Raw genomic sequence first — 27,926 nt, 5'->3', positions numbered from 1 at the left:
TTATAGGCACAGTTACCTCTTCCTCTCTAATGTTGTCTCCCGCTCAAAATGACCACCCATCTTTGTTGGGGACAGTGTATCAATGTAGATAAGAGTTACAAAAGTATAATAATAACTAACATTTGTATAGTGTCTTTTATAGTTACACGTAGTACATTATGTCATTTGATGTTCATAGTAAACTTGTGTGTGGTACATATTATGATTATACCCATGTGACAGGTTATGAAATTGAATTTCAGAGAGGTTCAACAGTCTTCAAAAGTTATAGAACATTCAGGTTGTCAGAATCAGAGCACGTGGCATTTCATTTGGATTGTGCTGTTTTAGTAGTCATTTTTCTAATTTGAGACTATGACTTGGATTTGTTTACATGGTATTATGATTTACCTGGACTTCCTTCTTGGTGGTACAGAAAATCTGTTAAACTATTTAATTAGTCTGTTTTGCTTTGGGTTACCGTGTTCAATAACAAAATATTTGCATCTGTTTTAGTGTGTTTAACCCATTCACCAACTGTAATTGAGAGTCAGAAATCGTTACAGGCAGGAGTTACCATTGAGTGATACCCTGTGTCGCTTGCTTCTCTCATTTGGAAGTGTCCCATCGGACGTCATTTAAAGGAAATATTATCTTATTGTTGAGTAAATGCTTTCCTTCTCATTTTATTCTCTCCAAATTGTAATTCCTCCAACTTTGTTATTTTATTTTCAACATTGCTTTGAGTATTTTCGGTTCTTCACATTTTTGTATAAATTTTAGAATCATCTTGTTAATTTCTACACACACACACACACACACACACACACACACACTGCTGTTAATGATTGAGATTGTGGGAATATATTGCTCTTCCTAAATTATATTGTTGGCACCCAAGAAGCCTGAAGAACTCCTGAAATAAAAAAGCCCAAGGCAGAGCTTCTAGGGTCTAGCATCTGGGAAGTCACTGATTCTCTAGCAACAGTAATGAAATTGGATGTGACTGTAGGCGAAGCTCATGCCAGGTTTTAGCTTAGCAGTGGCCCACTACCAGCTCCACCTGTCTAACTAATGTGAACTCTCATCTCTGCTCTTTATGAATTAAATTGCTTACTCTTTAGAATACGTAGCAAGCAGGTGGTATGTTCCTGTTGAGAGGTTTACACATTAACACAGTGAGGCAAAGATTCTGCTATATCTAAAGATGGTTCTCTCTTCCCGGTTCTCTTCACTTACCAAAACAGGGCCAGTACCTCCGAGGTGAGCTCATGATTCAGATGGAAAAGAATTAGTTTTTTCTCAGCATCTCAGCATCTAATGCAGCCTGTTGTTTGTGCTTCTACAGACATTAAAGTGAATAATACCTTAAATCTGCTGGGAAACTGCTTACCACCATTTCCCACTGTATTATATGTTTGTAATTTAAAACCCATGAGAAATAAAAGTACACGTGAACATACACACATGTGGAAAATTAAATACTTGTGACGTTTTGATGAGTCATATGTGTATTTGTGCTGTAAGAACAAGTATTTCTTCATGAAGCCCCAGGGATTTAGGTTTTTCTGGGCAGAGGATTTTTACCTAGCTCTTGTAATTTACAAAGAAAGCTTTCACTATGACAAGGCAAGTTTAGATGAGTGGTTCCTGCTGCATACCTTTGGTAAAAGAAGAATAGTTTGTATTGATTTATTTATTGCAATCCTTGTAGAAATTTTTATCAGATGGATACTTTGAAAAAATACAATAATAATATTTCACAGGTTATTAATTCATAGAAATTAAGGATAAATAACAAAGTTGAGATGGTGAAAGGGTCATTGCTTACAAATGGAAACCTGCTCTTTGGCCTGTACATCGGCTAAGTTACTTACTTTGGTTTCTTCACCTGTTCAGCCTTGCTGGCGCTGTGGGTTTCTACATACATTATTGCATTTGGATTTACGCCCTTTATTAACATCATATGTAGATAGAGAACCCAGTTGGGGATTTTCCCAAGGTGACATCTCCGCCCATGACTCATCCTGCTAGATGTTGGGTGACCCTCCTTCCAGATGTAAACACAGGTCAGCCTTGCCAGGTCTGATAAGAGACTACCTATACGGCCAAAGCAAAGAATCTTCCCTCATTCTACCTCACAAAAGCCCTTCCCCCTGTGCTCTTGCCCTAGAGATTAACTGTTCTCTCTCTGGTCTCTGTCAAAACCTCAGTGGGGAGAAATGATATTTAAGAATGCAGTGCATATGTCCACTTGAGTATTTAAGTTAGATTCCCGTGTCAGGTTAGGCCACCAAGAAATTACCTATTTTAGCTTCCATAACGTAACCCTTCATAAGGTGCCTTCATTGAGTTTCATTTCATTACTGTGTCTTTTTAGTGACAGTATATACAAGCACCATTATATAAATAGCATTGTTGCCATTTTCCCAAGTCTACTGTTAAAAGATTGGCTACTGTGTCATTAAGTATTCCAGGTGATAAAATCTTTTTAATAATTATGAAGAAAAATTTGTGTCTTAGAAAATGGGAAAAGATACTATTTTCTTTCATTAATTCTAGCACAAATTTAACAGTTCTGTCAATCTTGAGCATAGGCAGAGATTGCATTAACAGTTTTTGTAACTGTCTACAATGGAAATCATTTTACCATTTTAACAGAAATTTAAAAAATATTATTTATGCTCATCAACAACTTTGTAATCAGGATATTAATAATTGTTAGACCTACCTTTAGATATTAGTATTTAATGCATTATTTTAAAAGCATATTTGTTTTTCCTTTCCGGTGAGGGAACCAAAAAGGAAAAAGAAAAAAAAAAGAAAGAAAAACACGTTTATTTTTCTAATATAATTATTTGTTTGTAATCTTCTGTGTTTATTTTATGCATTTGAAAACATAGTTCTGAGTAGGGCTTCACAAAGTAGCCAGAGTGGTCCCTGGCACATTCTCCAACAGCCTTCCTGGGGTGGTGCATGTGTACTTCCTGGCAGCCTCCCTCCTGGTTCAGATGTTTACCTGCATTTTCTTCTCTGGAGGGCCTCTTCCTTCCGTGATCTGAGCTCTCTTAATACCTTGCATTATGATCAGCCATGTCTGTCTCTCTTACTAGTATGTGAGCTATTTGAGAGAAGGGACTCTCTCATTATTTTATTTTTATTCTTAGCACCTAGGAATGTGCCTTATTTGTAGTGAGCCATTAGTAATTTCTTATTTAAATGCCACTTTTTTTAACCCCCATCCCATTCTAGTATTGCTCTTCCTCGTGGCATTGATTGACAGCTTGTTCTTGGCATTTTGGCTCAGAGTTCACTGCTGTAGAATGCTCATCAGGCAAGGAATGATGATTTTTTTTTTCCATTGGATTTTCATTGGATTTTCTCAATGCTAACTTTAAATTTTTTTAAGTCAGCCTTTTGGATGTTGTTGTGCCTTTGATGAAGCAGTCCAGGTATTAGGAACATACTTTCCTCCTTCTTCAGGTTGTAATCATTGGTAGTTAGCTGTCTTTTGTTTGAAATTTGGCTATTTATTTCAACGTTGGTAGTCTTAGGAAAGCTAGAGAGTTTTCTTATAAGGGCCTGTATAATTTCCAAGTTCACACTTGATTGAAGGCAGCATGGTATCAGTACATTTGAACAATTGGATCTTATTATTAGTGCTGTCCCTTAGAGATGGCTTAGTATGATGGGAAGGACAGGAATAGTAATGAATTCCAAAAAGACATGATTAGTTTTTTTCTTAATACAGCCCCAAACCTGAGAATGAAATTATTTATTTGATTGAAACAACATGTGTTTGGAATCAGTGGTGATTATTAAAAACAGTAAAAGTGCAATTTTTTTCTTATATCACATTTGCCTTAAATATGAGATGTAGGTAAGTCAGATGAAATTTTATGACCAAATTTTTATCATTTCACTTTACAAAGTGTTCATTCTCTCAAGTCTTTCTTACATCATATTTACTGAACTGAAGAATAAATGTTGAAGATGGTGTTTTCTTCCTAACTCACTCGGTCAGCTGTTTTTCATTTTTGTTTTCAGCATATCAGTTGAATAGTTCTGACTATACATGGGCTGGCTGATATTTAAGGAATTTTTAAAAATTGGAAGGACTCTTAGTTTTTTATATGTAGTATTTCAGGAAATATTAAATATATAATCCATGAAAAATAAAGAGAAATACATAAAGAAGTACTAAATAAATCCCATTACCCAGAGTTATACATCACTAACATTTTACTATATATTTTCTCAGTGTTCCTTTTTTCTAGGCATACATATCTGTGTGAGTGACACATCATCACAAGATTTAGCGGTTTAAACCAGTGATAACTATTTAGCTCATGATTCTGTAGGTTATCAATTTAGGCTAGGCTTGGCTGAGGGGTTCTTCTGGTCTAAGCTATGCTGCCTCATGCATCTGTGGTCAGCTGCAGAATAGCTTGTCTGATCTTGGCTGGGTTCTCTCACAGGTTTATGGCCTGTGGTCAGTGTGATCTCTCATCTCCAACAGGGTAACTTGGGCTTGTTCACACAGCAGAGTCTGAGGTTCTTAGAGAGAAAGCAGAAGTGTTCAAGCCCTCTTGAACAAAGGACTATGAATCTGTGTACCATTACTTCTGCTATATTCTTTTGGCCAGTGCAAGCTAAGCCACAGTCTAGGCCAGATTCAAAGGGTGGGAAATAAACTTCAGTCCTTGATAGGAGGATCTACAAAGTCGTATGCACAGGATGTGGAAACGGGGAGGAGTGAAGATTTTTGGGCAGTTTGGAAATTTACCACAGTGTACACGTGTGTATACATATGTGTACGTAGATGAAAAGTGAGAGCATATACATTCTGCATTTTTATCACCAGACATGCTCCAAATCCAAGTTACTAATCCGACCCTGTGGATATATTGGGGAAAGTAAATAAATCTTACATGGGAAGTGCCTCAACAAGTATCTAGAACAATACCTTCCATTCAATCAATGGAAGGCTTAAAAAAAAAAAAAAGGAAATGTAATTTCTTTAGGCCCCTGCTTGAATTCTATTGGTGTTACTTCCTGGTTGGCTTTATTTCCTTGCTCATGTTTTTCTATGTTTACTTCCTGGTTGGTTTTATTTCTTCACTCATTTTTTCCCATGCTTATTTTCTGGTTGGTTTTATTTCCTTTTCTTTCCATGTTTATTCTTTTGGTTGATGGTCTGGAGCACCTATGTTGTGTTAGTCTATTTTCGCATTGCTATGAAGAACTACCTGAGACTGGGTAATTTATAAAGAGAGAGGTTTAATTGACTTATGGTTCTGCAGGCTGTACAGGAAGCATGGATGGGGAGGCCTCAGAAAACCTACAATCATGGCAGAAGGCAAAGGGGAAGCAGCTCATCTTATATGGTCTGAGCAGGAGGAAGAGATAGCAGTGGGAGGTGCCACACACACACACACACACACACACACTCTCTCTCTCTCTCTCTCTCTCTCTCTCTCTCTCTCTCTCTCTTAAACAGCCAGATCCCGTGAGAACTCTATCACAAGACAGCACTAGGGAGATGGTGCTAAACCATTAGAAACCACCCCCGTGATCCAGTCACCTCCCACCAGGCCCCACCTCCAATACTGGGGATTCCAATTCAACATGAGCTTTGGGTGGGGACACAGAGCCAAACCATATCACCTGTCATGGGAGAGCACTGCTGTAGACTACTTCTAAACTGTTCTGAGATCTTGGAAAAGTCACTTGACTTTGTCAAGAGTATCAGTAGACGTTACATCATCTATTTAGTCAAAATAAAAACTACCTCACAAAATTATTGGGAGAATTTAATTACCTCATGAATATGGACATATGCTGGAAACTAGATGTGTTATCGTTCCTAGGAATTATTTATGCTTTTATGGAATGTCTGTAACGTTTTTTACTTAACGTTTTGGCCGTATCCCCAGCATCTCTAACTGTCCCTACCATTTTTTAAAATGACATGTATATTTTTTTAAGCCACTGTTGGTTCATTTCTGCTTAGTTCATATTAAAGGAAATTCAAGTTTTACAGCCTTAGCTTACACACTAATCTTCAGAACACCATAGCCATTTCTTTAATCTGATGGATGCCCTCGCATGATGCCTGTCTTCTCTGATCAGAAATGACACTCTTAACATCAATAGATTCTTAGACTTTTCTGACAGGAAATATTTTTGAGGATATGTAATCAGTTATGGGGTATGCTTGTCAATACATTTTTCCTGCAAAAATAAATCAGAAATCCTATCAAAATAGCATTATGAAAGAATCCATTTCCCTTAATACTCCTCATGAAATGGTCATGCCCGAAGTTTCTGAGAATTTTTATTTAGATGAAGGTTGTGTATTTAATTTATATACTGGCCATTTTTCTAACCAGCCAATCTGCATAAATTTCATATCCTAAGCAGGAAGAAAATGGTTGTGATCTGGAGCCAGCCTCTTCCTTATAAAGCCTGCATCACCTTCCTTTTCCCTTGGCTAGCCTCTTCTACTTTCCAGACCCTGTGAATTTCACCATAAACCTTCTTTATTCCCTTCCGCTACCCACATACATGCACACCTAGCCAAAGAAAGAGAAACCAAAGAAACAGAACCTGTAGGGATAAATAGGGATATCACTCTACAGTGTCCCTTTGCTTCTCTTTGCCCTTTTCTGGACAGGAGCAGATAGAATTCATTCCTCTTCCATTTTGAAAGTTTGTCTGTGCCTATTCACTTACCCACTCATTTATCCATCCATTCATTCATTCACTGTTCATCTGTCAGGAACAGTGTTACAGACACCGTGCTGGGTTCTGTGGATAAAAAGACAAGCTCTGGCACTGATTCGTAGAGTTTACCCTGTCATTAAAGGGATGGTAACTGAAAGAGTCATGTGGCCAGGGTCTTAAGAGAGTTGTTAACAAAGGCTTTGGGAGCCCTGGGGATGGAGAGGAGACCACATTATGCCTTCCTTCCTGGGGACAATAGCCATGTGCCTGAATTTGACAAGAGTAGAGTCAGAGGCTACTCGAGCAGGTGAGGTGAAGGGTGGGTGCCTGGATTGTTTTCCTGGCAGTGATTTGGGGCTGGACTGATCCTTGTCAGTGAGAAGTCAGGGTGCTGCCCACTCATCCATGCCAATGACTCAGATACCATAGGAAAGTGGTTGACTCACCTGAGCTGAAGGTCTCAGTATGTTCTTCATTTCCTAGATGAAGCCAGTTAGGATTTGCTGAGAGTCTGCTCCCAGTGAGGCTAGGCATCCTTTGTGCTTCATCCTGTTTTATAGCACACCTCTGATTTAGGTGTAATTTCTTCCACAGATGACCAAACTGAGGCTGACAAGGGTTATGTAACACCCCCAAGATCACACAGCTAGTAAGAGTAATCAGCTTATAATGCAAATCCCAACGCATTGTCCCCTTGGAGGGCAAACAATTTTTATTCAACTTCCAATTTTAACAAAATATACACTAAATAACTAATATCATAATAAAATACAATGCTTGTAATGCTGACAATGACTGTTTTTCAGTTTTACAGAGAGGGCAACATCTGCAAGAAAGTTCTGCCAAGATGAAGCTGTGTGTGTCCCTAATCCACATCACTCAGGGCCACTGTCTGTGGCCACACAGGTTGTGAATGTGGCCTCCTAGAGTTAGTTGTAACCTGTAAGAAGTAGCTGTCACAGGCCCAGTCTTGGAGTCACATCACTCTGCATGCTGTGCCTCCACTCATATTAATTACTACATCCAAGTCACTCTCTTACTTTAAAAGGTTGGATATATTTAAAGGGGATGAATCGGGGTAAAGTCGTAAACTGCGTAATTATTTCAGTATATGTTATATACTGTCACCTAGCTGTTAAAGATTTCTACTTCAAGTATAGTGCATATAAATCAGGCTTCTTACTGTTGTGCTTTGTCAAATGTTTACGTACCTACCGACACCTAAAGGTACAGAAAATTTTCCCAAGCAACCCAGTAATCACTGGGGAATGATTTCAGGAAGGAAAGAAGGAAAGTATCCTTTTGTTCTGTCAGGTATGTGGGACACTAGATGACAGAGATGGTTAGAGACCCTTACGAAGATGTTTGCTGGGAGGGGGCTTTCCCCTTTGTCCAACTCATGAGCATTCTTGTCCCCAGTTCCTTTCCTCAGACCCTCATCTCCTGCTATACTGTCGCACTAAGCTGCACCAGCCGCTTGTCTATGGCCATACAGACCTGGATCACCTGTCTTCTACATCTAAACCCCTCAGTGGCTTCCTAGGTTCACAGAATAACATTTAGATTCCCTAGGATGGCATAAGAACTGTTCTCCCCCACCCCCAGTGCCCTGACCCCTGCTCCCCGGGCCATTTCTCTAGTTTCTCCTACTTTCCACACCATAGCAAGACCTCTTGCATTTCCCACAACAGAATGGCTGTTTCCTGCTTCTGGGCCTTTGGTCATGCCTGTCACTCTGTCTGTCCTTGATTGTGTTCTTCCCCTAATTCTGACTGCTGCAAGCCCAGGAATGAGGAGTCCTGCTGTAGATGGCGTGCTAGAATGTGTTCCATCAGTCTTCTCTCACGCCACCTGTGAGATGGCTTCATGGCACATACCTGTGTAGGCCTGTTCCAGGAAACAGTAATATAGCCTTAGTGGTTTTGTGTATTTGACTCTCCAACATCAGATGTGGTGCCCACTGGCTAGCTACAAATGACTGTTGAGGAAATTAGTGAATGAATGACTCTCTGGGAATGTCTTTGTTTGGTTTCTAGAAGAAAAAGATAAGCATAACACTCTGTACACTACAAGGTGTTTTAGCTTTTTTGAAATTCACGGGGGAAACAAAAGCAAAGCCTCTGATTGACTAGTGATTCTGGATGATGATAAACTGTATTTCCCAGGAGTGTTCTAAATATCCATGCAAGAAAAGACTGGGGTTTAATGAGTCCCTGCTTTCTGTAGGCACAGATGACGTGTCAGGCTAATTTTGGTCCCTTGGGGATTATGAAGGCCTGGACCTTCCCATGAGCTTGGTTCAGGGCCTTCCCAGCAGGTCAGAGCTCATGACATCAAACAAATCAAAGTTGATGCCTGAGCTTTTGAGGCTGGTATAAAGAAGATCCAGTCTTGAGAGCAGACTTTGGCATTAGATGTTGACTGCAGTCTCTTCCTAGTAGGTACAGGCTTTGTAGGAGTTCCTGAAAGGGGAACGGGGACTATAGCCTTATCTTGAAAATCAAAACAAACAACCCAAATGACAACAAACTAACATTTCTAGAGCACTTAATATGTGCCAATCACTCTGCCAAGTATTTCTGAGAGAAGTCATTTATTCTTAAGTCTTGTTTCCTTAGCATGATGTATATACCCTGAGGCCTACACATGGTTTTTTAGGATGCCAGGAATATGTGTGGAAGGAGAAGAGGGGGAGGGAGAAAATGAAATAAAGATGGAGTCTACAATTCATGCCCATATTCTTAGGTAAGGACTGCAACCCAGCTGTTATCGGTATGAGCTGGTAATTGAACTTGAGTCTTAATTCTTAATTTAAAAATAAAGTGAATTGTCATATGCGTTAGTTTTTCTAGTCTAAAACTATTAATACAGCTCTTCTACGGGTCTTAAAAATTACTTGGGTGTATTTAGGGATGTGAGCAAATGAGTAAATGGGTTTATATTGTAGAAGCCAAGGTTTTCACTGAAAAAGGATGAAGACACAAATATGGAATAGAGGGAGGCAAGAAAGAACCTGCAGGGATGAATAGGGCTATCACTCTGAACTGGTGATTTCCAATATATGTGTGTTTGTGGCAAATTGATATACGCATGTGCGTATTTATGCACATATATGTGCACATGTTAAATGCATGTATTTCATTGTTCCATCTACTGGAAAGATTGAGAATCAAAGATACTCCTGTAATAAGAGCATACCTAAGCACCTGTATCTGAGTTTCTAATGTCACTGCCCCTCTAAACTGAACCATACTCCTGGAATGGCTAATTTCAGGACTGGTGCAAGATGATCCTGAAACATCTTATCAGACAAGATAGTAAAGAACTGCTGTTAAAAAAAAAAAAAAAAGAAAAGAAAAAGAAAGAAAGAAAGATCACAAGAACCAGTACGAAGGGGCTCTTATTGGTCAAATCTGGGACAGTTTGAACACCAAAATAATAAAGTAAAGTATGAACTATAAACAACTGGGGAGGAGGAATTCATCAGCCCATAATGACAATGGGTGGATAGAAGGAAAGATGGATGGATGGATTGATGGATGGATGGTTGGATGGATGGATGGATTGATGGATGGATGGATGGGTGCAGGGAAATATGGAAGACTCCTGCTTACCAAATGTCAACTAAGTAATAAATGTGGATGGGTGATAGAGCAGGAAAAATCAGCATACACCACCATTGCAGTAAAGATTATGCACAAAACTCAATGGACGCTAATTCCAAACAGAGATTTAAGAGGAACAGGACATTTACATATTGATGAAATTGTCTTTCACAGATTGCTTTAGTATAATAGAAAAATAGTAATTAAGTGGAGAAATTGAACTATACTTTGATCGGGATCAAAATTAACATTATCATTGAGGGGTAAGCAAACATCGTGTGCCTTCAGAATATCCTGAGAACAAGAGAACATCACCTATTTGGGATTCTGGCCAAAAATGTATAACCTGAATCTAATCATGAGGAAACTTAAGACACATGCTTTATTAAAAAGCAGGAAGAGGAAGAATTGTATCCTTCCAAAGTAGCACTACCATAAACAAAGACAGAGGAAATGGTCCTGATTAAAGAAGCCTAAAGAGATGTGGCAACTAAATGCAATACTTGACTCTAGACTGGATTCTGTGCTTGGGAGTTTGAGGGTAGGGAAGGTGAATACCATAATGGCCATTATTGGATCATTTGACCAGCTGGAGTATAGATGGAGATTAAAGTATCCTATCAGTGTTCAGTTTCCTGAAGTTGATATATTTGCATATACACATACACGTGTGTATATATATACATACATATTCTTTTCTCTCTCTCTTTGTATATGCATACACACACAAAACCAATGGATGAACCTGGGTAAAGAGTGTTAGTATAAACAAGTAGTGTTTATACTATTTGTCTTCTTGCAACTTTTCTGTAAGTTTGAAATTATTCTTCAATATTAAGTTAAAATTTTTTTTTTAAATCTTGGCCAAATAAATGATTGTTTTTCAAATGAATATTTTTTATTTTACATCCTTTCTTTTCCTGTTCTCTTACTTCTTTTCTTCCTTTTTTGTGTCCCTTCTTTTAGAAGTCCAAGGCTTGCGAGAAGGTCATTTCCGTGGGTCAAACGGTCATCACGAAGCATCGGAACACCCGGTATTACAGTTGCAGAGTGATGGCTGTGACATCGCAGACCTTCTATGAGGTCATGTTTGATGATGGCTCCTTCAGCAGAGACACATTTCCTGAGGATATCGTGGTAAGTAGGCTTCCTTGAGTGCCTGCTACCCAGAGTAATTTAAAAAAAAAAACCAAAGTAGCTGAGCCCTTCAGAATTTTTCTTTTGGCTTTTTGAGTAGCTCATTCACTTGGTTCATAGACTTTATCATTCTAAATAATATCCAGGTGAACTTAGACTGATCTTCCCACATTCTTTTAATTGAGTGAGAAATGTTATTTGGCCAAGAAATAAGGGAGCAGCCCTCACGACCTAATCACCTCTTAAAGGTCCACCTGTTAATACTATCACATTGGCAACACCTGAATTTTGGATGGGACCTATTCAAACCATAGCAGATATGAATCCACCTATTCTTTCCTGTTAAAAGATGTGAACAAATTTGAATTCTTTTATGACTTCTTTTTCTTTATGCTTAACTAGAGAATGTGGGTTTGATTAATCTGCCTCGACAGTGTATTTAAATCTTTGGATATTCCACATGGGAGTAACAAAAGTCACACAGAAGAAAGGCTGTGGCATTTAATGAGTTTCGTTACTGTGGCGGAGACTAGAACTCTGTGTGTGTGTGTGCGCGCGTGTGTGTGTGTGTCTGGCTGTCTTGTTGGTCTGTCTCCATCTCCTCCTTCCTCTGTCCCCTCAGCAAACACCTTGGGGCTCATTCTGAGGAACTAGTGAACGTGTGCCAGGGTAATGACTGACTTTGTTTCAGGGCTTGCTTTTTAGCAGGGTGTTTTCACAAGAAGAGCACTTTCCACAGAGGGTTTTTTTTGACACCGAAATCAAATCCCGTGACTGAGAGGAGAGTGAGTTAGTCTGGTGCTGATCCTGTTATCCCTTCTCCTTTCGGGGGGTGTGTGAGTTTGGGGAGCTGACCCTTAATAATGTAGTCATCACTTCTGCCTCATTCTGGGTCTCTGTTGATGCTTTGCTTTTGTTTGTATTTGGAAAGATATTTTCAGCGACTCTTTAATAGTCATAATTGTGTATTATGTGCACTTGAAAATTAAATGTAACTTTTTGAGATTGCTAAAGACAGTTTCTAGGATTTTGGTCTCCAGGTGTTGAAGAAACATTGATTCAGTTAGTTTTGTTATACTTACCTCTCTCTATGCTGGTAAGAATGACAAGTATATAAACAAAAGTGACCTTATTTGAAAGATTTTAAAGCAAATGAATGTAAATTATTTAAAAATCCCAGAAGAGTGAATTGTGTTTCTTACCAGGGTTCTAGCTGGAGCTTCCCTTTACTGCATTGCCACTGTTATTCATAAACAGCATCCCTTAGGTGACATACTCCCCTTGTTAGAATTAGTCATCCCTTCAAGCACTCAATCTGCATTCACTGAATACCTGCTGTGTGTCACTTACTTACCACACTAGGTGCTGGAAACATAAAGAGAAAGAAGATGTCATCCTTGCTCAGTCTTGGTGGGAGGTAGGCTGGTAAATGGATGCTTTCTCTACTGTGGACCCACGTCTAGAACCCATGTGGTTCTATACTTGAACTACAAGCAATCTACCACCTGTTGGGGCTGGAAGAATGAGTAACACTTACATTTACCATGTTCCAGGCACTGCTCCAAGAACTGGAACCATGAACTCAGTTCATCCTCATAACCCTACACACTAGGCACTATAATTTTTCACATTTTGCTGTTGAGGAAACTGAGGCACAACATGGTGAATAATTGTCTCAAGGTCACACATAATTAAGAAGTTTCAGAAACAGTATTTGATTACATGTAGTCCGTCTCTAGAACTTCCACTCTTAACCCTGGGGAAGAAAGGACATTTAAAGCAATAGGAGAAGGGATATGCAGGAGCAAGAGAGGCATGAAAAGCCGTTGGTAGAATGAGGCCCCTGGACTTTCACCAGCCCTGTGCAGGCTACATAGTTGTTTCAGAATTAGCCTTCTCTTGTGAAGACTGTGAATATTGAGCTGGCAAAAGACAGAAGTCCTTTTGGTGAGGAACACAGTGGTGGTGGGATGGAAGACTTCTGAGCACTAATTTCAAAACCTGAGCACAGTTGAACAGGTAAAACAGTCTTTAGCCATGATAGGAATTAATGAACCCTAAATTCTCTTTTACATCACAAGCCTATACACACCATGCCAGTTTGAGGCTTTCCTGGAATGTCTTTACATTGGAAAAGAATGTCTGTGATCCTGTAATGTTTGAAATCCTGCAAGTCTTTCCTTTGACACCCTCCATTTCCTTCCTCTGTGAACCAGAACAAATATGATTTTAAGTACACTTGAGTGTTGTGAGAAGAACACAGAAGCTAACCCGCAGAAGAGTTTTCTGGAGCGCATGCCATTTAAATCAATGAGAATGAAAAAGCAAAACTCTTTACAGCTTGGTTAGCTGTCACTTAGCATTTTTGATAAGGATTTGAGGCTTAGCAGCAGTTGCATATGCCCATGTGGCCACAACTGTTGCCCTGGAGGGGGGCAGGTAGCATGGAGTGGCATGAATTCACATAGATTGGAAAGGACGCATCTATCTAACTGTGGGTGAATAGTAATGTCTTTTTTTTCTTTTTTCTTTTTTGAGACAGGGCCTCATTTTGTCGCCTAGGCTGGAGGGCAGTGGTGTGATCACAGCTCACTGCAGCCTTGTGCTCCTGGGCTCCAGTGATCCTCTCGCCTCAGCCTCTTGAGTAGCTGGGACCACAGCCATGTGCCACCATGCCTGGCTAATTTTTTTTTTTTTTAATTTTTTTGTAGAGATGGTGTCGAACTGTGTTGCCCGGGCTGGTCTCAAACTCTTGGCGATCCTCCCGCCTCGGCATCCCAAAGTGCTGGGATTACAGTTGTGAGCCACTGCCATTGGCCTAATAACTTCTTCAGAAAAAAACAAAACAAAAACTAAATTCATCTTTGTGCAGGTCTTCTCTATTTTGTCTGATCTTTCCTCCTTCTGTGCTCCCCACTGCAATATCCTAATCTCTTGCCTTCTTGGTTCCCTGTTCCAGGCTCCTAGTAGGAATAATTCAGTCGTGTTGTGTTTCAAGTTCCATATACTTTCTAACAGTGTCACCGTTGTTAGCTGCTGTAGCCTCTTCCCTCTCTTACTTTGGTGATGAATGAGGCTTCCTCAGCTCACTATTGCTGACTCTGTAGGGGAAGTTTTTTTCCCCTTATAATATTGTATTAGGCAGGGTTCTCCAGAGAAGCAGAACCAATAGGAGATACACTTGTAGAAAGAGATGATAAGGAATTGGCTCTGTGATTATGGAGGCTGAGAAGTCCCAAGATATTTTTGTAGAGATGGGGTCTCACCATGTTGCCCAGGCTGGTCTTGAACTCCCGGGCTCAACTTAATCTTCTGCCTCAGCCTCCCAAAGTGCTGGGATTACAGGCATGAGCCACGGTGCCCAGCCCCACACACCATTATTTAAGTCATGGGTTTAATTGCTAAGATCATCCCACTTCCACTTTTGATAATTCATCTACATCAGAACTGTTGTCTGGGAGATGGGTACCCTGCTCAGTACCCTAATGGAAAGTTTCATCAGCACGTAAAAAAAAAAATGTAATCAGGTTTGTTTCTGTCTCAGTATCTTGAAGATCATGGCAGAATAATTATATGGTGAAAACACTAACTACATTTCACATTCCTCAGAGAAATCTTGTTTTCATTAGGTGATATACCTGTAGCATGAGCAACTGGTGGTAGAAAATGATGTTTTTCTTCTGTTTGTCCAAAAACTCTCTAATCCACACAATGTGCATATCAGATGTGAGTGCCACTGGGAAGAATTATTCATCAGATTATTCATCAAATGTAGTGTGACCCCAATGTTACTGGCTACTGAAGAACTAGTTCTCTAAGCCTCAGGTACTCGTTAACTAGAGCTGCTTTAAGGGTACAGTGCAATTTCAGTTTCCTATGAAAATCAAATTTAGGATATCAAGTTTAATCATCCCAAGCTATTTATCTATGTATGACACAAATAGAGTCCCTTATGGAGCCTGATGCTTTAGTAAAGAAAGTTACATACCCATATTTATAGAGTTGATGATTACAAATCATTTCATAAACCCAACAGATGAGAATCCTTTAATGCAGGCTGGCCTATCCATGTTTGAGAAATTTGGCAGGCGTTAAAAATGCTTATGTTAGGGTTATGTGACTGGAGAGAGCATTTGGAGCAGTAAGGAGAAACGCTCTTTGAACTATCAGGAAATGTCTTTCCCTACCTAGGTACTTTATTTCTGTGCTAGCCAGAAAAAGTGTGCAAAAAATTCTTTCTCAACAATGCACCTGCAAAATGTGTGTATCAGCCCAGTTAAACTCCACATGCAATCTGTAGCTGTCAAGGGAAGTAATAAAAGGTGTATTATTACACACCTCCATCTGTCAGTCTATGAAATTGGGACACACTTCTGATGAATTTTTTTGCCTTCCACTATTTTGATGGGCATGAAAGTTGCCCACCTGAAAGTACTCAATGAGCATAAAGATTCCAGGGTCTCTGTTAGCCTCTGCCAAAACCTGGGATCCTCTAGCATGCACCTGTTTACAGTAGAGTGATGACTGCTTCCTTTCCTCTGAACTTTGAGCTCACTTTGAGGGAGGAGAATGGTACAGTGGACACTTGAGTTCTCACTTAACATTCACCACTGGGCATGAGAAGAGAAACAGGACCGTTTAGAAATTTGATAGCATGAGTCCATCACTGAAATTTCCATGAGGACTGGCTACATTTTTCAGCTTTGGTTGAAATGTGAAAGAAGCATGAAAACAATACTCTTCAAGATTCTGGGGGTGAGTAGTTATGGCCTTTAGTTTTGAGGGCTGTACAATGCAAACTGAGGTTCTTGCAGCCAATGTTTTTTTCTCACATAAAGGCAGTTTGCTTAAATTTTCCAGCCCCAGTTTTTTTCCCCTACTAATTTGAAAGGAGCAAATAAACGAAATGCCTGACATATAGTAGGAAAAGTCCAATTTTTTAGAATATTAACTTTAGTATGTAGAACTTTTTTTTTCTTTTTCCTTCCCATCTAGTTTATACTAACCTTTTCTGGTCTTGAAATTTGGAGTTAGAAGATGTGTCCTCAGAACTTCATGCCTACTTGTCAGTTTAGATGAGAACCTGTACTTGTGAGGTTTTGCTGGGCCCATTTATCATTCCCACTTGCTATCAGGTAGTCCCAGCATCTTTTAGACTTTGTAATAGCCTAGTTCCCTACATTTATGCTTGTGTTTTCTGAGTGTATTTTTTCAGTGTTATTTCAGTGGCTTTCTGTAGCAAACCCTGCTCCAGAGTAAGTTCACACTCATTTCACAGACGTGTTACTTGCCAAGTCGCACAAAATCTCCTCAAAGTACACGGTGACAGAGGTAGGTCCTGATTGCAGGTTAGTCCCCTTGTTCCATTGCTTATTGCCTTAGAAGTTCTGCTCTTTGTGGCTTAGTACAGCTGAGGTAGAAGACGCTGTGCCTGCTCTAAGGGAAAACACAGATCTAGTAGGACGCGGTGTAAAACCCGTTTCAGTGTTGAGCCCCGCACAAGCCCTCGCTTGGCAAGCATAGGTGTAGGAGAGATCTGGGTATTCCAGAGGCAAAAGAAAATATCCAAGTGGGTTTGAGAAACTAGAACAGAGTTGTTCCCAGAAACGTTCTCTACTGTGGGATCCCGGGAAACATTGTTGGATCCCTCTTGCCTCCTAGATTTTGAGGTGTCCTAGATGTTCAGGTCAGGTAGCCATGCATATATGGCATTGGCAGATACCCCTTGTCAGTGAGCTCACCTCAGCTTTGGAAGCCCTGTCCCATCCCAGACCATTTGTGTTATGTGTGCTCCAGAGGGCTGCCCTTCTCCTCTTCCCTCTCCCCCTCCCTGCCAGGAAGTTCTGGTTCTTTTGGAATCAGTGGACATTTGCCAGAGAAGGCTTTGGAAACTTTCTTTGGTTTAGAGGTCTGCAGGCATGGCCCACATGGCCTTTCACTCTTTAGGGTTCTCTCGCTTTTCTGTCTTGACTATGGAGTTGGGAATCCGTGAGATGAAAGGCTTCACCAAATTCCAGTTAATTTTTAGTTACAAGGGAAACCTTTTATACATGTAAAAGAGTGTCTAAATTTACTTTTCTAAATGTTTAAATTTATCTGACAAATTTTATTTATAAATCTAATATTTGCATAAAAAAAAGAACAAACTCACTTGTTCCTTGATTAATGTTCATATAATGCATAAATCAAATCCTAACCATGTTATGTTTATGTAGCCAAATTTCCTTGGACATTTTAACTATGATTATAAATTTAATATATACATTTCTCACAAATGTCACAATTTTTCTAGGCATTTAATGCCCATAACTTTAATAAATCCGACATTAGTTAGTTTGAATTCTCCTATTTCAGACATTTTCAAAAACAGTATGTAAACCAGTATAATATTTACAGAACACAGATGCAACTTTATAAACACAATTTACATAAGATTGATAGATAAGTAGATAGACTTTGCCCAATCAAGGGGAAACAATATTACCATATTGGCTAGGAGTCTACTAAGAAAAAATAATCATAGAATCTGAAGGCCATTTTAGAGGCAGAGAATCTGCTTATGCCTTTGAAGAATAAACCTGCAGTTATTGGGCAGGGGCTCCTAATTAAGGTCAGGTTTCATTTGATTCATCAACTCTGTAAACCTTGTACCTTTCACTGGGGTCCTGACTAGTCTTACAAGTTTCATGAACTGTCTCTGAAGTCCATGGAGGTGGTACTTTCCAGGTCCTAGAATTTTATTTCCTTTTGTGTAACTCATATGACTTTTTACATTACAGCCTTGGACATAGGAATGAAATGTTGAAGCCTTTACTCAAGTTGCAGTTGCATCTTGTTCCTTTTTTTTATGAATTGTGTGTGTCTCACTGACCCCAATTCTGTAGGCATCATAGCGACAGTTTCCACTCATCACTGGGGATCCTCTGGAGAAAGTATGTCGTTGCCCTGATGTCCCATGCAGGAGATTCACTAGTTGCCACAAAGACAGACTGACAGTTACGTTTTTCTTCAAATATATACCTCCCTCACTTGAGGGTATTTCTCTTATTTTCTCTTCTGGCAGTTATCTCAAGGTGATTGGCATTGGGAACTTATTCCCAAAGGACAGGTTCCTGGCACTTCCTTCCCACTTTTTTCTTTCCAGGAGAGACTCAGGTATAGCATTTCAGCTTCAGCCTAACAGAATCAAAATAACTACCTTGAACTTGAGAGCAGTGTTATTAATTTCCAGGACTTCATCATCTTTTCTCAGTGCTGAATATTCATGGGTGAGCCTGCTTAAACCCATGGGCAGTGGGCACCATGAGCCAAATCCACTCCATGTTTGGGAGTATCCAGTGATGCTGTCCGTTCTGAGCTATGTGTTGAACACTGTCTTAGGCATCATGGGGGATTCAGAGATGTGTAAACACAGGTGTAGGAGGAGTGACATGGATGTTCTGGAGGCAAAATACAATACCCAAGGAAGTTTGAAAGACTAAGAAAAAAGCCATTCCCAGAAACTTTTTTAGCTATGGGATCTTGGGAAGCAATTTTGGATCTTCGTTGGTGCCTACATTTTGAGGTGCTCTGGAGTTTTGGGTCAAGTGGCCAAGACAGTGGCAGACACCTCTTATCAGTGAGCCCATCTCAGCTTTGGGAAGTCACATCCCATCCCAGCCCACTGATGTATTATGCTGCTCCACATTGATGCACTTATACTCCCTCACCACCACCAGGAGCTGATCTGAAATATTTTACAAGAAAAACACCCAGTGGAGGTTATTGACAGTAAATTCGGGGAACGAAGCAATTGTGATGGGCCAGAGTGTTTAAAGAAGTCACGTTGAGGAAGAGAGATGTCAGCTGGATTACTGACTTAGAAGAGTTTTTTGTGTATTCTAGATACAAGTCCTTTTTCAGATGCTTTGCAATGTTTACTCCCTGTCTGCATAATGTCCCATTTTATAGTATGAATATAACACGTTTTGTTTATCCATTCACCAGTTGATGGACATTTGGATTATTTCCTGTTTGGGGCTATTATAAATAATTCTGCCGTGAAATTTGCTTTCAAGGCTTTGTGTGGACATGTGTTTTCATTTCTCTTGGGTAAAGACCTAGGAGTGAGATTACTAAGTTATATGGTAAGTGTGTGTTCAACTTTATAGGAAACTGCCAAACTGTTTTGCGAAGTGGCTGTGCCATTTTATCTTCCCACCAGCAACATTTGAGGTTACAGTTTCTTCATATCCTCACCAACACCTGTGTTGTCAGTCTTTTGGACAATAACCATTGTAGTGGATGTATAGTGTTATTTCACGATATTGTAATTTATGTTTCCCTATTGACTAATGATTTGAGCATCTTTTCAAGTGCTTATTAGCCATTCATCTGTCTTCTACAATGAAAAGCCTATTCAAACCAGTAATATATTTTACATTTTATTGAGTTTTCTTATATTGAGTTGTGGGAATTTTTTAAATAGTCTGTACATATCCTTTATCAGATCTTTGATTTACAAACACTTTCTCCTGGTTCGTGTCTTCTTTTGTCACTTTCTTAATAGTGTATAAAGAGCAAAAGTTATACATTTTGATGAAGCCCAATTTGTCAACTTTTTCTTAATGGATCATGTGCTTTAAAATTTGAGTTCATGAAGTTTCATGTCCTTTCTAGGTAAAGAATATTTTTTCCTCAGAGCTCTAGCAAGCAGCTCCAGGGAAAACTCAAGCCTTCAATGTTTTAGCTTTCTTGTGAGATTTATTTATTTTTTAAATAAATCAGAAACCTCTCTTTCTATAGATATGTGAACTTTCTTTAAACAAGGAGATCTCTGGCCCTGAAAAACTTTGAAACCACTGGTTCAGGTGAAGTCAATCATTACCTGCTATTTCACTGCCATGAGAGTGAGAAGTCTGTCATGAGAGAGGGTTAAGGGAGTCAGGGCATTGGTGCACCTGCTGGTCCCCTGTGCCAGCCTGAGAGCAGAACTGTTGGGAAATGTCTCCAGTGGCCTTGGCAGGCTTACCCATGAATGTTCAGCACCAAATTATGAATATCCATGACATCATCTCTAAATGTTAGGGTAGGGCTGAATCAACTTCCATTTAATACAAAATATAAACATTATGAAAATTCTTTGTTCCTTCTAATAACTAACATGGCCAGATGTCACTATCACTTCACATCATAATATCAGATTGTCAACATTCATTATTGACCCTTCGATTACTCTTTAAATGAAAATGGTACATTAGCTGCCTATGATGCAAAGTTTTACACTTTTAAATCGTTTCTTGCACTAATTTTATTTTTATCTCAAATCTAGATACCATGACTAAGTGTAGTATAATCAGGTTGCTATATGCATGTTTCAGAAATGTCTGAAATTTTCCAGAGCTGACCTTTCCTGTAGCGCATTTGTAAGCACAGCTTTCTGCATACAATTTCTGAAATATATGGCGAATGGCAAGAGCTTCCTGAGGCGAGTTGTCAACAGGGAGCTGCCTGTTTACAAGCCATTATCTTTCACCTCTATCCAACCCCAGGTGCTAACACCCCAGGATATAGCACATAAATTGGTGACACATCCCAGAAGATATGAGGCCCATAAATCAATGAAGAGTTTATGTTCCTTTTCGACCATGGGATTTAAATTATTTTGGCAATAGAGTGAACTTAGATTCTTATTCGATAGATATATCCAGAAGAAGTCAGTACTATCTATTTATTGATGAGCAACATTACCTTCATTTTATTATTTCCTTTTTGTACCTTATTTAAAAGAAGTTAGTTAATTTTCATGGGTGAGAAAGAACCAGTAATAAATCTTGCCTTTTGCATTATTAAATAAATTATAATTTTGAGGTCAGAGTATGTGGGCAAACGGAGAAGAGGAATGATAGAAGAAAAGGCAGAGAGAATGGAGTGAGTGTATTTTTGTCCTTCAGTTTCTAATCTTCCCTACAGAGAGTGTTCTATGCTAAGAAGTGAGTGAAATGCTTGGAAGCTATTGCCTGCTATAATGCTTGTTGGTTGTGTGTGTTTCTGCAAATCAATTTCCCTCTATCATCTAATTTTTTGCCCTTTATAAAATGGAGGATATATTTGAAAGTCTTCTGTGCTTTAGATGTTTTATCCAATACCATTATAGAATTTTATATTTGTATAACATTTAATTTCTTCTAAAGGTTAAAATAGTACAATATGTTGAATAATGTTATATGCATGGTTTTCAGATCAAAGTAGATTTTTCCACGAGTAATTAAAGCTGGTGTGATCTGTGCCTGAAAAAGATCTCTTTTGGGCCAGGCACGGTGGCTCACACCTGAAATCCCAGCACTTGGGGGCACCAAAGCAGGAGGATTATTTGAGTCCAGGAGTTTGAGACCAGCCTGGGCAACATAGAAAGACCTCCTCTTTACAAAAAAATTTTAAAAAATTTAGCCAGGCATGGTGACGTGTACCTGTAGTCCTAGCTCCTTGGGAGGCTGAGGCAGGAGGAACCCTTAAGCCCAGGAAGTTTGAGGTTACAGTGGGCTATGGTCACACCATTGCATTCCTGCCTGGGTGACAGAGCCAAACCCTGTCTCTAAAAAAAATAAAATAAAAGATGCCTTTTGTAGATTTATGACTAACAAATCAGCAAAAAGGGAAGGGGTAGTTGAATTATGCATACTTCCAGTAGCATAGTTATATTTGTAGGTTATGTTTTTAAAACATGCTAGATATTTACTCTTTCTAGCCTTTAATTAATAATCTAGGCCAGGCGCAGTGGCTGACACCTGGAATCCCAGCACCTTGGGAGTTCGAGGCAGGCAGATGGCTTGAGCTCAAGAGTTTGATACCAGCCTGGGCAACATGGCAAAAACCCATCTCTACAAAAAAATTTCAAAAATTAGCCAGGCATGGTGGTATGCATCTTTAGTCCCAGGTACTCAGGAGGCTGAGGTGGGAGGATCACTTGAGCCTGGGAGGCCGAGGTTGCAATGAGCTGAGATTCTGCCACTGCTCTCCAGCCTGGGTGACAGGACCAGACCCTGTCTTAAAACAAAACAAAAAAATAAATAATCTGACCCAATGATTGCTTTATGTGTTATATTATCATTCTTTTCCCCTGAGTAACAGATAATATTGAATCATCTAAAGCAGCTTCTTTGATTTACACCATAAAAGAAAGTGACTGGCACAAAACAAGCCAGGCTTTAGTCGTTATGTTCTAAGCAGCCAACACCTGAAGTCATGTTGAAATACAGACTATAAGAGAACTATGGAAAGAATGTGGATGTGAGTGCCATTGATATTAAGTGAGACTCTAAAATTATATATATATATATTTTAAAGACTGTCTCATCACACTGTAACCTGGTCTAAGGACCAGGCTGCAAGTGGCCACACTAGACCCTGTAACTTTTCCTATTTTGTTCCCTACATGAATTTTGAAATAATTTATGTATCGCATATGAATTTAATATTTTCCTTACAGTTTTTAAATGTATTTCAATACTAGTAAAATCTTTTTTCTATATTATTTATGCTGGAACTTTATCTCATATCATTATGTAAGCAGTGGTAGTTGTCTGTATGAGTCTGCAGCAACCTCAATTCTTGCTGCCTCAGAAGACAATAATTTGACTCAGGGGCATAAGGCAGAAGGAGAGACTGAGGCAAGTTTTAGAGCAAGAGTTAAAGTTAATTAAAAAGCTTTAGAGCAGTAATGAAAGGAAGGAAAGGACACTTGGAAGAGGGCCAAGCAGGCGACTTGAGAGACCACATGGGCAGCTTCACCTCTTGACTTGGGATCTTATACACTGACATACTTCTGGGGCGTTGCGTTCCTTCTCGCCACTCCTGAGATCTTATCCAGAAGCTGCTGCTCACCAGTTTCAGGTGTTTCCCATGTATTAGGAGACAGCCTTTCCCTGGTGCCAGCTGTGACCAATTATTAGTTTAGCGAGACAGTTAACAACCTGACCATCACCTGATGGTCGCCCTACACTCCTGGTGTATGTGGCAGGGGCTGAGGAGGCCTCTTCCGCCCTGCTCATACCTGACTAACTATGTACTGTAACAACTAGTTGTGTTTGTACAGGGCTTTATGTTTGTTTTGCTTTTTTGTTGTTGGGTTTTTTTGTTTTTGTTTTTTGTTTTGCATGAAATTAAAAGGGCAAAAATCTAACCAGTATCTAAGAGTAGGTTCCCTCCAGGAAAAATCTAATGAGGATGAGGAAATAGTATGTGTGGTGCTCAAGTCCTCTTTCTTCTTAGAGTTGGGGACTCATAAAGATGGGGAAGGCTAATGCTTCCCATGAAGGCCCTTCTTTTGGTAGATAGGGAATTCCTGCAGGGCTGGCCTTGATAAGCCGCATCTGGGTACCTGCATATGGTCATACATGGATTCTCTAGTCAAGAAATACCTTATCCTTCCATGATGGTAGCCTTATGCCCCCAAGTTTTCTTATAGCGAGCACCTACTACATGCCACACATCATGCTGGGTTCTGGGAAAATGATAGCAGTAAAATTCGAATGGTTTTTGATCTCATGGAATTTACAATCTAGTGGGAGAGAGTGACATATGCAGCATGTATAAAAGATGTGCTTCGAATTGAGAGAAGTCCTGGGATGACAGGAATATGATCCAGTAAGAGCATGTAACTAGAAATAAACATCTTATCTAGATGGGTGATCAGTGCGACCTGAATGAAGATCTGTAAGGTGAGTTCACTAAACATAGGGCAGAGGGAAGGCAAGTGCAGCTGCTGGAGGAGGTAAATCATGAGCCTGGAGAAGAAGGAAAGGGCCAGACTGGGTGGGGCCTTGAGGGCCATCTTATAGGGTTGGGGTTTTATTCTAAAAGCAGGAGGAAGCCCCCTTGGACTATCTTGAGCAGAAGTCAAAGAGATTTGTTATGAAGTGGGGTTTTTTTGGCTATAGTGAAAAAGAATTGGAAAGTCCACAGGGGTGTCCAGAGAAGAGAATACAGTCATGGGTTCTTAGTTTCTATTTCTGGTTAGGCCGGTAGAACCCCTTTCTCATCCCTCTTTTCCCGTTATCACTAGAGAGAAACTGAAAAGGATGGCTTCAGGTTGCCAAAATACAGACTATAAGAGACTATAAAAGCCTAAAAACAAAACAAAACAGAACAACAACCACAAAATAAGGTGGGTTGGACAAGCTTGCCTGAATACTGGGAAGCCAGTTAGGAGAATGTTGCAGTAAATCAGAGGAGAAATGATGGTAATTTGGACTAATTTAGGATCTGAAATATATTTAGAAGGTAAAATCAAGAGTACCAGGTGATGGATTGATAATGGGGGCCAAGGAAGAAAGATGTGTCAAATATAACTCCCAGGGTTCTGGCTTGCTCAGCCAAATGGAAGGTGATACCTGTCATGGAGATAGGGAACTTTGGAAGAAGCCCAGACTTCCAGGCCCAAGATTATGAGTTCAGACTTGGTCGTGTTGGAGTTTCTTCCCTTCAGCTCTGTTTTATACACCTAGAGCAGTTACCATAATTTAGGGCCATTCCAAGCCCCCTGGTTTGCAAAGCATAGTTTTTGTTGTTATTAGGTTTTTTTTTTTCTTTTTCTTTTACATAGAATGTAAGGGATGCTGAGTGAAAAGTCCCACGCCTCAATGTGAGAAGAGACATCTCATATTTTAGAAGTGACATGACCAGGCACTTCATCTCTAAATGGATATGTCATCACACACACATAAACCCCATTAACTAACTTTCACCCATTTGATAAAATAGTCATTTTGCCCAAGAAATTCTTCAGTATGAAAATATATTTACCCTTTATGGGGCTTCCATCTTGACACACGAACATTTAAATTGAGCATTTATTCCTCTTGAATTTGGCTGTTTTAAAAATAAATAAGTAAATTGAGCATATAATTACACATATGTAGACTTGGCCTCACTATATAGCTGATTCTAACATCTCTTAATCCTTAGCTCTCTTCAGTACTCATTTTTGTGGTTTTGTTTTCAACCCTTTATTCTGTGCATGTGGCCTTGTGTGCTCTACCCTGGAACTTTTAATCCCCCTGTTTCCTTTTTAAAATTTTCATAGAGATGGGGTCTTTCGCTATCCAAGCTGTTCTGGAACTCCTAAAGCAATCCTCCCACTTTGGCCTCCCAAAATGCTGGGATTACAGGTGTGAGCCACCACACCCAGCCTAGCTTCCCTTTCTATTCAGTGGCTTTGCCTCCCCTCCCCTGGGCTCCCTCATCGTGAACCAGTGTAGAGGCTGATGCATCTGCTATGTTGCCCTGAGAAGAGCTGTCATTTTCTGAAGGAGATGGACTACGTGACTTACAGAGTCTTGAACATCTCTCATTTTGAGATTCATTTACCTTTTTTAAAGGGAAAGAATAGATGACTAACTTTGGTAGATAAAATGTGTGTGGTTAGTGGTAATAATAATAATTAGCAACTAATATTTAATAATTGTAGATGTACAATGTTTTGCATAACATACCCATGGCTGGCTAAAGTCCAAGAAATACAGAAGGATTTAAGATGAAAAGTGCATTCCTGCACCTCCCACATCTGGAAATCACCGTCTCACCTGCTTCTCATATATCCTCCCAGGATTTTAAAAATGCTCATACAGGCTGTGTGTGTGTGTGTGTGTGTGTGTGTGTGTGTGTACACACAATGTATTCATTTGAATGCACCTGGCATCATATTAACAAGCTAAAAGCTAGGAATTACATCCTGTATATTGTTAATGTCATAGTCACTGTTAATTGGATGATGTTTAAAGTTTGCAAGCAGGCCCATCTCCTTTTATCCTTTATCTTCCTCTACCTCCTTACCTACTTGTTTTATCACTGAAGTCCCACTCCCTCCCCTCCCAGCTTACTCTATAAAAGCTAGTCTCAGCTGTTCCAGCACCAGCATCGCTTATACTGACCCCACTTTCAGGTGCCCACTTACCCTGGGAGCCCCAACACTTTGGCATGTTTTGGTTTCCAGTTGCCTCTATACACAGATCTATATCAGTGGGTGTCTGTTTCAAGGAAAGTAACTGAGGATGCTAACTAACCTTGTTACTTTTTTAGTAGATTGAAAAAAGATATCACAATTGAAATATTAATTGACCAACTATTCAGTGTTCATTAAGCAAATCAGATGTTAGCAAGAATCAGCCTTCAAATGAAGACTAATATCTGGTGTGAAAATAATAGAAAAGCTCTTACTTCAAAGGTTCATTAACTGTCAGAAAAAGGGCATGACATAATCCTTGATGTGATTCTGAACCGGGCATTCCACAGTTGCGTGCATCAGTAAAGCGAAATTTACCACCCTCCTTTTATGTGTTTTTAAGCCTTGGTGGATTAAAAGCTCTTGTTTGGATAAATCTAACAATGGTGTGTTATCTACATATTATTTTCATTCTCCTTGCCTGGGAATCTACAAACAGCAAAATTCTTCTTAATTTCACATTAAGAATATTTTGATTTGACAGGTTTTCAACAACACAAGAATCATTTGGGGGAGTTTCTGACTTCCCTTTAAGTATAATAATGTTGACTAAATAGATTGATTCATTATCCACTCCTCAACCATCTTAGCTATCTGTCATTTTTGACAGAGTAGTCTCTGTTGAAATGCTGGTAGTAATTACACATGTCCCTGTCTTCATAAGTCAGTGTATAATGAGCATGATTGGTTAACTTTATGCATTTACATTTAATCTAAAAGGAAGGACATGTTAAACTCACAGAGAAGCTGTAGCTTATGTGAAAAGTATTTCTAGAATGGCGTTGCTCACATTTTTTTACTGTGCTCAGGAACACATTTCCAGCTTTGAGGATATCCTGGATTACTTCATTTTTGCATGTATACTCATTACTCCTCTTTTTGTTTTTGTTTTTGTTTTTTTTGTGTGTGACTAGGTCTTGCTGTGTTGTCCAGACTGGTCTCAAACTATTGGGCTCAAGCGATACGCTCACCTCGGCCTCCCAAACTCAAATTTTGGGAGGCCAAGGTGAGAGAGATTACAGGCATGAGCTACCGTGCCCGGCCACTCCTCAGTTTCTGAATACCATGAGCTGATATTTTTTGACAAATCATATTCTTACAGGTTCTTTGGTTGGTCGTCACCTGGCTCTGCTTTTTAATCCCCTAGTTAAAATTCTCCCCAAGTGTTACCCATTTGCTCAAAACCTTGCACTGCTGGGCTGTGAAATGCAAGGTTAAATTATAGCCAGCTCTTGGTGACTTGTGACTGTGCAAGTCATTTCATTATTCAGCCCTTCCCTTTCAACTGGGGACATTGGCCTAGGGGATCTCTCAGGTCTCTTCCCATTCTCGTAGGGGAGAACAGCCATAGGTGATCTCTAGTCATCTCTGACTATAAACATTGGAATGTGGCCCCTGGCCCCACCATTCCACTCATCCGCATATACATTTTTTTCCCCTTTCCCGGATTCCTGGCGTGGAGCACCACGTGTGTGGTGAATGTGACAGGAGTACATGCT

At 39.6% G+C, this 27,926-nt stretch overlaps 1 protein-coding gene across 31 annotated transcripts in view; it reads left to right on the top strand.

Moving 5' to 3' along the window:
• KDM4C (lysine demethylase 4C) overlaps positions 1 to 27,926 on the top strand; it is a 404,595-nt gene that overhangs the window by 345,800 nt on the left and 30,869 nt on the right. For all 31 annotated transcript variants that reach the window (XR_010148777.1, XR_010148778.1, XR_010148776.1 and 28 more), the window contains one exon: positions 11,277 to 11,447. Coding sequence is in view for 26 of the 31 variants with exons in the window: in XM_001144352.6 (XP_001144352.3) it covers positions 11,277 to 11,447 (171 nt within the window). In the remaining 5 variants the exon portion in view is untranslated. The remainder of the gene's footprint in view (positions 1 to 11,276; positions 11,448 to 27,926) is intronic.

The sequence above is a fragment of the Pan troglodytes genome, chromosome 11 (assembly GCF_028858775.2).
Source record: "Pan troglodytes isolate AG18354 chromosome 11, NHGRI_mPanTro3-v2.0_pri, whole genome shotgun sequence".
NCBI lineage: Eukaryota > Metazoa > Chordata > Mammalia > Primates > Hominidae > Pan > Pan troglodytes.
The sequence above is the reverse complement of the archived record's forward strand: the minus strand, read 5'-3'. Positions and strand labels throughout refer to the sequence as shown.